The sequence below is a fragment of the Lissotriton vulgaris genome, chromosome 8 (genome assembly GCF_964263255.1).
Source record: "Lissotriton vulgaris chromosome 8, aLisVul1.2, whole genome shotgun sequence".
NCBI classification, from domain to species: Eukaryota; Metazoa; Chordata; class Amphibia; order Caudata; family Salamandridae; genus Lissotriton; species Lissotriton vulgaris.
The window spans coordinates 1,369,796,021-1,369,808,872 of record NC_141696.1 but is presented as its reverse complement, the minus strand read 5'-3'; the positions used below and the strand labels follow the sequence as shown (position 1 = coordinate 1,369,808,872).

General features: G+C 46.0%; 1 protein-coding gene across 2 annotated transcripts in view; it reads right to left on the bottom strand.

Moving 5' to 3' along the window:
- Positions 1 to 12,852, bottom strand: part of LOC147698758 (trifunctional purine biosynthetic protein adenosine-3-like) — a 376,225-nt gene that overhangs the window by 120,543 nt on the left and 242,830 nt on the right. For both annotated transcript variants that reach the window (XM_086935329.1, XM_086935328.1), the window contains exon 15: positions 5,660 to 5,911. In XM_086935329.1, coding sequence (XP_086791455.1) covers positions 5,660 to 5,911 — 252 coding nt within the window. The remainder of the gene's footprint in view (positions 1 to 5,659; positions 5,912 to 12,852) is intronic.

Sequence of the window (12,852 nt, the reverse complement as noted above, 5' to 3'; positions counted from 1 at the left end):
TCTTGCCTGCTGAAATTCGGTCCGTCGTTTGTTTCTAAGTAAACATCGCCAGCCAGATTCAGCTGTAGTCTAATTTCCGCTGCCCCGCCCAGTGTCACAGCTGTGCCTGTAACTGTCTGCGGGGTGGGCAGCAAGTCCGAGCTCCTGATTCTTCGGACTTCTGCCGAGTTACGCGGCTTAAGTCGGCCACCGGGTTGTGAGTGAGGTGAGTCCCATCGGCACGAAAGTCACCCAGGATGCATTGTCAGGGGTCGCGCTAACCATGGGGGATGGCTTGATTGTTGGCCACTATTGCGATCGGCGTTGCAGGGGTCTCCGTGTTCGTGCATTGGCTGAGCAATGTCTTCAGCAAGGGTAACATTGAAGCGGCATGTCACTGTTAAAGTGTGTCCCTGCGTGCTGCACTGGTCACTCCTGTATGCCCCTGCCTTTCTTGTATCCTTTACTGAGTCCCGCTCGTGCGTCTGAACAGCGCGTGGCACGGTCGGGGGGGATGGGTGGTGAGGGAGCAGCCTGCCGTGCCCCCTGGTAGCGGCACACGCATATTTACAAAATAAGGACTGCCGAGAGATGTGGAGTAAAATTCTTTACATGCGAGGTCAGGCTCAGTTGTCGCGGAGAAACAAGTGTTCTGTTTAATTGCGCCCAGCTTCCTAAAGCCATGCTCCTCTCCTCACCCACACCCAAACTCGTTCGGACTGCGCCTGGCTTGCTAGTGGGATGTCAGTAGTTGAATCCTGATTGTAGTGGAGAGTGTGGTCGCATTTGTGTTGTTCATAATGACCACGGTTCGGGCCACCCCTGGGAAGCGCAGGTTGTATACCTTGCAAAAGAGGGTGTTTTCAGCCTGGCGCCCGCCTACGGCCCATAGCCCCTGGTACTGCGCATGGACCGAGCACAGCCCATGGATACAGGCTTACTGTTTGGCCCGTGTATACATTTTGGGGAAACTGATGTCCAACCTAAATTGAGTGATCGTGGACACATACTTCCTTTCTTTTAGTCAGTTGGGCATCCCAGCCGATTTGTGTGTAGGTAGCGGGCTCGGTCATGTGAGTAATTAGCGCATCTTCACACGCGCACAGCCGGCCAGATCCACCCCAGGGGAGTAATGTTTGAGTGTTTAGTCCAAGGCCGGGAGGGGCCTTTAGCAAGGCAGCCATGCCTGCGCGGTTGGGGGACGGGAGGCAGTGTGTGTGGTCCAGGTGTGTCAGGCGGGACACGCTGTATGCACGTCGCTTCCGGGCCGCTGTGGCGGTTATGGGGGGGGGGGGGGTGTTTGCGTGCTGATTGCAGGTCCGGGGTCCTTGCAATTGATTCCGTGACCTTCACTGCTTTTAACCAGTGAACAAAAAAAAAGCCCAGTACAGGAACCCTAGCCTTGGTGACACCCGCAAACGCTGACAGCCTTAGGAGATGGCTGATAGAGTCAGCCGTTACCTCCTTGCAGGAGGGCGCAACTTGTACCATTCTTACACGCTGGGAGAACCTTGTTGCATGGGCCTCTGGTGGAATTGCCAGGAAGGCTCTAAAGTGAGCCCCTTCTGTTATGCATTGCTTGGATCCGTGAAATGGAATGACATTTTGCCCACCGAGGCGGATTTTCCCTCCCTCCTCTGCTGCATCTTGTTCTTTTGCTCTTTGCGAGGGGCATGCTGTGCGGTGGCGGTGAGCCGCCTAGTTCGATCGGCGTTGCAGGGGTCTCCGTGTTCGTGCATTTCTGTGCATTGGCTGAGCAATGTCTTCAGCAAGGGTAACATTGAAGCGGCATGTCACTGTTAAAGTGTGTCCCTGCGTGCTGCACTGGTCACTCCTGTATGCCCCTGCCTTTCTTGTATCCTTTACTCATTCGGACTGCGCCTGGCTTGCTAGTGGGATGTCAGTAGTTGAATCCTGATTGTAGTGGAGAGTGCGGTCGCATTTGTGTTGTTCATAATGACCACGGTTCGGGCCACCACTGGGAAGCGCAGGTTGTATACCTTGCAAAAGAGGGTGTTTTCAGCCTGGCGCCCGCCGACGGCCCATAGCCCCTGGTGCTGCGCATGGACCGAGCACAGCCCATGGATACAGGCTTACTGTTTGGCCCGTGTATACATTCTGGGGAATCTTATGTCCAACCTAAATTGTGTGATCGTGGACACATACTTCCTTTGTTTTAGTCAGTTGGGCATCCCAGCCGATTTGTGTGTAGGTAGCGGGCTCGGTCATCTGAGTAATTAGCGCATCTTCACACGCGCACAGCCGGCCAGATCCACCCCAGGGGAGTAATGTTCGAGTGTTTAGTCCAAGGCCGGGAGGGGCCTTTAGCAAGGCAGCCATGCCTGCGCGGTTGGGGGACGGGAGGCAGTGTGTGTGTGGTCCAGGTGTGTCAGGCGGGACACGCTGTGTGCACGTCGCTTCCGGGCTGGTGTGGCAGTTATCCGGGGGGGGGGCGGTTGTGGCGTGCTGATTGCAGGTCCGGGGTCCTTGCAATTGATTCCGTGACCTTCACTGCTTTCAACCAGTGAACAAAAAAAATGCCCAGTACAGGAACCCTAGCCTTGGTGACACCCGCAAACGCTGACAGCCTTAGGAGATGGCTGATCGAGTCAGCCGTTACCTCCTTGCAGGAGGGCACAACTTGTACCATTCTTACATGCTGGGAGAACCTTGTCGCATGGGGCCTCTGGTGGAATTGCCAGGAAGGCTCTAAAGTGAGCCCCTTCTGTTATGCATTGCTTAGATCCGTGAAATGGAATGACATTTTGCCCACCGAGGCGGATGGTCCCTCCCTCCTCTGCTGCAGTTTGTTCTTTTGCTCTTTGCGAGGGGCATGCTGTGCGGTGGCGGTGAGCCGCCTAGTTCCCTCACCGCTCCTCTCACTCAACCCCCCCCCCGCCCACTTCGGGGACTGTCCCAGCGTCGCTTGGCTCCCCCCTTTGCATTACTCGGGCGCGCACCACACAGGGGGAATAGAAGGGCTGGAGCGGTCGATACTAAGGTTAGGACCAGGGTACACATTTCGGCAGGGCGGCGCAACATCAGTGATGCTGGGCAAATCACTTTATCTCCCTGTGCCCAACAAAATGAAGGTATGTGCCCATCGGTGACGTGGGGCTCTCTGTGTGTGTGTGTGTGTGGGGCTCTGTGTGTGTGTGGGGCTCTGTGTGTGTGTGGGGCTCTGTGTGTGTGTGGGGCTCTGTGTGTGTGGGGCTCTGTGTGTGTGGAGCTCTGTGTGTGTGGGGCTCTGTGTGTATGGGGCTCTGTGTGTGGGGGCTCTGTGTGTGGGGGGCTCTGTGTGTGTGTGTGGGGCTCGCTGTGTGTGTGGCTCGCTGTGTGTGTGGCTCGCTGTGTGTGTGGGGGGCTCTGTGTTTGGGGGGCTCTGTGTGTGTGTGTGGGGCTCGCTGTGTGTGTGGGGCTCGTTGTGTGTGTGGGGCTCGCTGTGTGTGTGGGGCTCGCTGTGTGTGTGGGGGGCTCTGTGTGTGGGGGGCTCTGTGTGTGTGTGGGGGGCTCGCTGTGTGTGTGGTTCGCTGTGTGTGTGGGGCTCGCTGTGTGTGTGGGGCTCGCTGTGCGTGTGGGGCTCGCTGTGCGTGTGGGGCTCGCTGTGCGTGTGGGGCTCGCTGTGTGTGCGTGTGGGGCTCGCTGTGTGTGTGCGTGTGGGGCTCGATGTGTGTGTGTGTGTGTGTGTGGGGCTGTGTGTGTGTGTGGGGGGGCTCTGTGTGTGTGGGGCTCTGTGTGTGGCTCTCTGTGTGTGTGTGTGTGGCTTTCTGTATGTGTGGCTCTGTGTCCGTGAATACTTTCTACTACTCTCTAATGCTCACCTATTGCCATTGTAAATGACAATACCATTTATTTATGTTTAAAAAAAAAAAAAAAGTCATGAGCAATGCCAAGAGCTCTACCTTTAATAATGCCGAGACCATTGCATTGTAAATGCTTGTTATTTCATCGGCCTAATAGGATTACTATCTGGAGGTGCTTGACCAACAGACTTTTACCTGCTGACTCATGAAAAGTGACTTGTATGGTGGGGGCCGTGGGGCACAGTTCCCAGTTCCAATGACCTCAGAGTCTAATGTGCATGCCCGTTAGCTGTGCACAGTGGCCTCTGCGTGTAACCCTTGGCCTTTGGCCATGCCCTGTGCACAGTCCTCCTAACTCCAGGGGCCGCTCTGCACAGCTTTTAGACATGCCTAGTGGGTTGTCTGCAGAGCATGTTCTTCAGCCACAACCTCCCCCTAGTCCCCAACTCAGCCCTTGGGGCCCCTAATCTCAAAGGGGCATATTATCTGGTGTGAACCTGGGCTTCTATGGGAATTCACAAGGGCATATTATCAAGCCCATTATCGCCGCTTTAGCTGCAGTTTCCTGCCGCTAAAACGGCTATAATTTTAATGCTGTTCTTGATAATATGGCCCAAAGTCCTTTTGGAACTTGGATTTGTTTCATCTTTAAGCCAGATATTTTGCAATTAATTTAATGAGTGGTTCACAAAACAGTAGAATAACACATCATGTTTTTCCAGCATAGGCCGATTGTACTTTCAGATCCAACTCCTTCTTGGTGAAAGCGAGCAGACTGCGAGGGTGAGGGGGCCTTGTTACAGTGTCGGCCTGGCAAGGCAGCTGTGTGAGCTGTAATCAGCAATCTTAAGCTGGTTAAATGATCTAAGGCAGAGTTCTCCAATGTCGGCCTCGGAGGACCGGATCCAAGCCAGAGTTTTAGCATATCCCATTTAGATAAATGCAGTTATCTTAAAAATCTGGCCCTTCAGGACCGACATTGGAGAACCTTGATCTAAGGTAACAAAAGCTAATGGCAAAGGCCATGTGTTTGTTTGTCCGGGTGCAGTTGCTAATTTGTTAATTTTTTTCTCTGTAGGTTAATCTCTTTCCTTGAGGTCGTTTTTAGGTCAAGCATTCAAGGCTGCTTGTATATACTTTAGTATATACTTATGTGTGTGTATACCTAGTGGGCTCTGGAGATCAGTCTAATCTGCTTCCGCTTAGGTAATTTTTTCTGTTCAACTGCCTCTATTTAACTGTCTTGATAGAAAACGACCAGTAGAGGTCAGTAAAATACCAGAATTGCTTACTGCTGAGGGACCTTTTTTAAAAAAAAAAAAATCTGGCAACTGCCTCTATTTAACTTTCTTGATAGAAAACAGTAAAATACCAGAATCACTTTAGCATTTTCTACATTTCAGTCCAGAGAAATTGTCTTCCACGAGCACCCGTAGACAATAATATATTTTTTCAAATCTTGTATTTTCAGTGATAAGACCACCGAAGGCCCTGATTTTATATTAAAAAGAGAGCTTTGGACTATACCATTTCCTGCTGAAAGGCACTATTTCTCTCCATGTGGCCATACCTGGCGTGTCACGCAGTTTGGTGCTTACTTTCCCTCCATGTTGAAGAACATTAGATGTTTCAGCAAACAGGTTAATGCGCTGCTTAGCAAAATACATATAAGGTCCCAAAGGCGAGACCGATTGCATTGCAAATACTAGTTTTACTTGCTATCTCAGCTAGCGCCAAGACGCCTTCTGGGTATTTCGAGCGTTCTACAAGAATACTTAACATAACAATTGCCTTCTTATGTCAACTCCTTCCCAGCATGCCGTTTAGAAAACAGACCTTCAGTATCTTAAGGATGATGGAAAGAGAAAACATCTTACCACAGGTCTGCCCTTCATAAGGGTGAGGTGCCGGAGAGGAGTGCTCTAACCCGGATTTCTTGAGGACGTCGCTGACGCGGAGAAACTCGTTGTTATAAAACCCCGCAGATGCGATGCCAATCACGAGGTCTTCCTCGGTTATCTTCTCCAGCTGAGGGAGCGCGTGTCCTCGCTCAACTGCGCCCACCATGAACCCAGTGAGGCTGCACTGGCTAGGCCACAGCAGGCTGGGTACCTCAACAGAGCCACCTCCTGGTAAAAGGAACACAGTTCAACGATGTTAAAACACGTAATCGTTTGAACAGATGTTATTTTTTTTAAGAAAGAAGTTTTGTTAAGAGTTTTGTTTTAAGAAAGAAGACAGAAATACGCAGGGACACCGGTGCAAAATAGTAGACGTCGTAAAGCACTTTACAATTCTCATTATATATTGAGTCCAGAAAGGGTGACATACCATTTTGTGCATGTGCGAAATTGCAAAGTAAATCTATTCAATTAAGAATGTCAGGTGTATGCATATATTCCTTGGCGCAAATGCACTCGTCCTGTGTTCAAAATGTGGGTATGGGGGAGGTTAAAAGGTTGCGGCTGGAGCACATCTGTGGATGTCACTCATTCACAGAGGGTTGAACACAAAGGCACTTATTTACAAGCCCCTTGCGCCGCCATTGCGTCACTTTGTTTGACACAACAGCGGCGTTTCATTTGCTTCATAATTACATGGATGTCAATGCGTCACTTTTTTTCAAGTGGCGTTGGGTTTGCCTATGTCGGACTTGGCTGCGCCAAGCCATATTTTAATTTATTCAAGGTAGGCGTTCCATTAGAAATGCCTACCATAAAACTGCTGCAGTAGTACTTGCCACTTTTTTTCCTTGCTTTGGGCCACTGCGCAGCCAATGCTTCACAATCCCTACACCTGCTAAACCCAGGCATAGGGATGATGCATTGGCTGTGCCCAAGGGACCACACCAGCTGTAGTGACTTGATTGCATTATGCGAGGTAAGAGGGCCACAGAAGGAAGGTATATGCACGTAATGTCACAATTTGTGCTGATGTCACACATACATCCAGGACCAATTTATTTGAACGCAAGGGGACTTTGTCACCTTTCCACGCGCTAACACAGTGGTCCACATTCAATAGGCAATGCATCAATGTAAATTAAGACAATTAAACCCCTTTTGTCTTTGTAAGTAAAAGTATCATTGGAAATCGGGATCTCAGAAGAGACCCTTTGTGGTGCTTTCTGCACAATTAGGCGCCAATCTCAATCCAGGCATTACTCAATTGCACATGCACAGTTTATCATTGAAACACCACAATGCAAGGCTATTATGTCCCAATAGTTCTTAAAAAATCTGCATGGTCTTCTCTAACTAAGCCACCATCCTCATAGTAGCCCGAAAATTGTCATCACAAGTTTTCCTTCAACTGCCCGAAGGTGGGCACCATACATCCAGTGCTTAATTTCAGCCGATGGTTTCCGGTGCTCAGTACTGGCACTTAATCGCCAACACCCACGTTTTTCATGAGCACCAATTGCTGGACTTTTAATGCACCTCACAGAGGCATGAAAAAGGAACCGAGAGAGGAAGAGCAGCAATAAATACAACACAAAATATGTTCACATACCTTTAGATATTATAAATAATGGCAATAATTCCTCACAGGAGGTCGGTAAGGAATCTACAGGAAGATTATGAGTTAGGAAGAAATATAGTTACCATATGTTACTTTTTCTTGAAATGGATACATCTGCCAACATATTATTCATCTTATTAATGAATCCCCCCACAAATACTGTCTAGGAGGAGGGTACAGGTAGTGCTAGTTAACCAAGCAATTAATGTAACACAGCTTGAGCAAAATACCCAGCCTCTCCATGCCTAAGACTTCAGGTAGTAGTGTTTGGCTAAAGTATGCAAGAATGACCATGTAGCTGTCCGCTAATAACTGGGAAGCTCCTGGGAAGAGCTTGGAGGCAGCTGTAGCTCAAGTGCGATCAGTGCTTAATTTGTGCCGGTGGTTTCTGGTGCTTGGCACTTGCACTTAATTGTCAACACCAGCCCTTATGACAGTTTGCCACATGGTGGGGCTGGTTGCGTAATTCAGAGATGTGCTCACAATAGTTGTTTATTAATTCAATATATATTACAGAGTACTCTGTTTTCTTTCACCAAAAACACAGCACTGTTCTCAGCATGGTGCTTGTCTTTCTTCCAAAGAGGCACCACTTTACCCTATTCACAACCAGATTAACACACTTACAGCACATGTACTGTACTCTTTTACAACAAACTAACCCAAGACAAAGTTCAATGTGTCAGCACCCACTACAAAACTCCAGGAATCAAACCTATACACCTTTCTATCCCAGATACCACACGTTTGCATCATCACCTACAAACAATACACAACTCTATCCTATACCACTAACCAATCCACTCATCACTAACACAACCCAATTACACACCATACTTAACTATATCCCATCCAGACATGCACTCCATGCTCTAATTACTCCTAACAGACCCTTTTTGTCACTAACAAACCTATACTCCGCCTTCCATAATTTCTCCAAACAACACCCTCCTCTTCTTTCTACCACAATAGCACAACCACACAACACTTACACTCCACTTCACCACCCATATTACCTCTTGCAGCTATCAAATCTAAGCCAAACCACCTTACACACAACAAACACTCTACTCACAAACACATCACCTCTCCCTTTACCTAACAACTTCCACTCACAAACAATACTATACAAACAAATCCATCTCATAAAACAAATACATCAGCACCTCATTTCACTACTACTCAAAAACAAAACACAACACGCACAACACCTCATAATACTTTCCAACACAAACTATAAACATATACCCACCTTTCAGACTAGACAAATGAACATACCCCAATGCCAAGCTTTCTCTCTTCCCCCACACCTAACACATATACAGCAACTCTCTTTTAACTTTCCCTCATCCATTGGATGATCTAGAACCTTTCTACATGACCCACATGCTGCACCCCCACCCCTAACTCCTACACCTTCCGCCCTAAACAGAAGCAAACAAAATAAGCAGCATGCCACACCTCACAACTTCACTTCTCCATGTCTACTGCACAACAAGGTCACAGTACAAAAACAACACAGCTCACCAACTCACTCTCAATCACCATATACACACGCAGAGCCAACAAAATGCCTTCTTAGCATGCTGCACAAGGAACACGATACAGAACAGGTAAAGAACACAGCTGCTACAAGTCCCCAAAATACTTCTCACTCTTCTACAAAACAAAATCACCAAAGCACATTCTATAAATTGTCTACTAATAAATGCATGATAGCTCTCCAAAAACAAACATCACATCTACAACCTTCTCACTGTCACAAAACCTGACATACTATTCATAACTGAATCATGGTTGGGAGATGATATGGCTCCAGTCCTGCATGAAGCATTTCCTCTAGGCTATCAAACTATCACCCAAAATCGCATAGGCCAAAGCGGAGGTGGCCTAGCTGTTGTGCTCAAGCAAACATTACATATCTCTAAAGCTGATGACATCTCCATACAAGATTGTGAGGCCCTTTTCACCAGATGTAATCCTACACTATCTTCCTCCTGTAACTTCCTGCTCCATTACAGACCTCCACCTAGCAATGTAACATTCCAAGACATACTTCTAGACACGTTTCAAACCTGATAACACTACACTCCAACACAAGCATTCTGGGTGAACTCAACTTTTAGTTTGACAAACCAAATATGCCACACCCAAAAACAATCATTGCTGGCCTAGACGCACTGAACCTGCATCAGATCGTCCACAAACCCACAGACATTGCTGGACACATCCTAGATCTCATTTTTGTTAATACAGAACTAGTTACCGTTCAAACAAAGACTCTGGTCACATAGTCAGACCACCATTTGCTTGCTTTCCAACATAGAACAACACAAAACGACGCACTTAAAAACACTTTACGTGCATCCACCTATTGACCGTGGAACAAACTCAAATTGGAACACTTAGAAACACAACTAACTTCCAGTACAGATATAGACACAATACATTCTGTTCAAAAACTATATGAGTGGCTACGAGAAGCCTTTGATATCCTAATATCACTAAAAACGAAAAGACAAAACAAAAGAAAACATGCACCTTGGAGGAATACAGAGATAATAGAGATAAAACAACAAATTAGAAAGCTGCAACGCCTGGCGCAAAAAAAACACCAATCAAGACAAACTTTTCCTACAGAAACTTAACAGATTGTACAAGTCAGCTATTAAAAAGCAAAGAAAAGTTGCTATTTAGACAGAATTCAAAATGCTAAATGTGCAAATAAAGACTTCTATAAAATTCTCACTGGATTTTGTAAGCTAAATTGCCAAACTGGAGCTAATCCCTTTACTCAAGATTTCACAGACAAACTGGCAAATCATTAAACAGCCAAATAGGCACGATGGACTCATATTTAAAACAAGGATAAAGCACCAGCACCAACCGTTTCTCAAAACAACAATCCGAAAATACTCTAATCCAGCCTCCCTGTTCCTTCCAAGACATTTCGCACAATTAATTTATAGACCTGGTCAATGCAAGCAGGCCTGCCGGCAGCCCTTCTGGACCCTGTCCACCACAAACGCTCAAGAGAATTCTTCTAACAACCTCTGCAGCCACACCAGTAGGAAGAATCATCAACAATTCCTTATTTACTGGGATATTTTCAGAAGAACTCAAAAAGTCATACATACGCCCATTAATGAAGCAAACAAATTTAGACCCGCTGAACCCTGACAACTACAGACCGATTACAAATGGACCTTTCCTTGGCAAACTGATAGAATGAGCAGTATTGGGCCAGATGTCACAATTAATTGAAAAAAATGCCACACTTTCAGGCTTCCAAACTGTATTCCATCCAGGAAGAGGCACAGAATCTGCCCTCACTGCCATCTGGGATGACCTTAAGAACACAGATGATGCTACAAGGTTGCAGCACTACTTCTCTTGGACCTCTCGGCTTCATCTGACACTGGTGACCATGACACTCTGATACAGAGACTCTACGAAGCCGGCATAGAGGGAACTGCTCTAGACTGGATCACATCCTACCTTCACAACAGAACTAATGTCATCCATAGCCCTCTTTCTCATCAGAAAAAGACTTCACAAAAGCAGGGGTCCCGCAAGGCTTTGTCATCTCGCTTATGCTTGTCAACATCTACATGAAGTCATTACCGGCACTGATCAATCAATTTCACCTCACGTGCTATACCTATACAGATGACACCCAAATACTCCTTCAACTGGAATGCCCCAAAGACACTGGAAACTCACAAATTTTCAGTTGTCTCAGAGCGGTAGATCAACGGATAACCTAGAGCCATCTCAAATTGAATGCTGCCAAAACAGAAATACACATGTGTGGCGATTGGAAAAATTATGACCCCTCGCCGCCAGGCCTGATGATCTGGGAACACCGCCTAAAGTATTGAAGGTAGTAAGACACCTCGGAATGACCATTGACTCCAAGCTATCAATGAATGCCCAAGTAGCAAGATCAAGCTTTGTTACTATAAAAACTCTGTGATGAATCTTCCCCCATCTGGGATTTTCACACAACGTCCAGGCTACCATCTCTCTTGTTCTGGCCAAACTCGATTATGCTAATAGCCTCTCGCACGGATCACCTTTAACGACCATGAAAAGACTACAATGGAGTCAGAACTTGGCTGCCAGACTACTCTTACATATAAAGCCACAAGACCACATCTCTCCTGCCTTGAAAGCCCTGCTTTGGTTCTGGTGCCAGAAGATCCATGTGCAAGCTGCTTTGTATCACCCAAAAAGCGATACATGGAACAGGACTGCTCTACATCAGGAATAAAATCATCAAACACATTCAACAAAGGAACCTCTGCTCTAGAGTGGCTCTTCGCTTTAAAATCCCAACATACAAGAAAAAACCAAAAGTGGCACATCCTTCTCTGTTCAAGCAGCCAAGCTATGGAACACTTTACCCACCAACATAAGATCCGCAGATAACCACCTTATCTTCAGAAAACTACTCAAGAATTGCCTCTTCCCCACATAACCACCATAAGCAAACAGAAATATTCAACATATCTCTCTTTATATAAGCCTTTATTTGGACTATAGAAATGTACCAATAAATGTCTATTGCTTTGTATAAATGTGTATAATAATTATGTTTTAAAAAATATATTAGTTATTCCTGCTTAACAAATGTACATATTTCTGATAGTTACATTATTCTGTTTTTAACACGTATATAAGTGAATGCATAAAAAAGTAAATCTTTTACCATAACTATTTATCTACAATTGCTTCACTATTGAATTACAAAAAATTAAGAAAACAAATTAATTAAAGTACAACAACCTTTGAAAGCCTGAGGTTATTAAATGCATTTTAATCTACATATACTACACTCTTATGCACATATATACCTTCCATGTACTTATGTATCTATATATTTATTACTTTTCTTCAAATTCACCATATCCAATGCACTACCCTATTTCTCACCCTATACCGTTTGCAATATATCCTCTACCTTAACTCTCTAAATAATCTCAAACCTCATTCTAGTACTCTTTCCAGCGCACTACCCTATTTTTCAACCTATCCCTTTATCAATATATCCTCTACCTCAACTCTCTCATTCATCCCAGGCCCCATGCCATTACTATGATCTCCCGGATAACCCTTTCTAGTCTCTTACCTCCTCTGCCCCTCTTTGCATTGTCTCATACCACTTTTATTATTCAGATCTCCCAAACAGGCCTTTCTAAATCCTTATCTCTGACTCCTTGCCCTCTACTCATACCAGGCCCCCTGCTACTGCAATGAACAAAAAAAATTAAAAAGAAAAGTTCTAGAACTTTTCCTCTTCTATCCCACCTTACCTCTTCTATCTCTCCACTATTTATATTCAATCCAAAAAACAGAATAACAGGTCCTCTACTTAAATTAATTTCATATTTCCCTATATTAACACCCCTCTACCTCCCCTTTACTCATCCCAACCCCCCTCCTATGGCTATAAACACCAAAAAAAAAGAAAGAAAAAAAGAAATTTAGACGCATTCCTCTTTTACCCCTCCACTATTCCTTTTCGATCCAAATAACAGACTACATG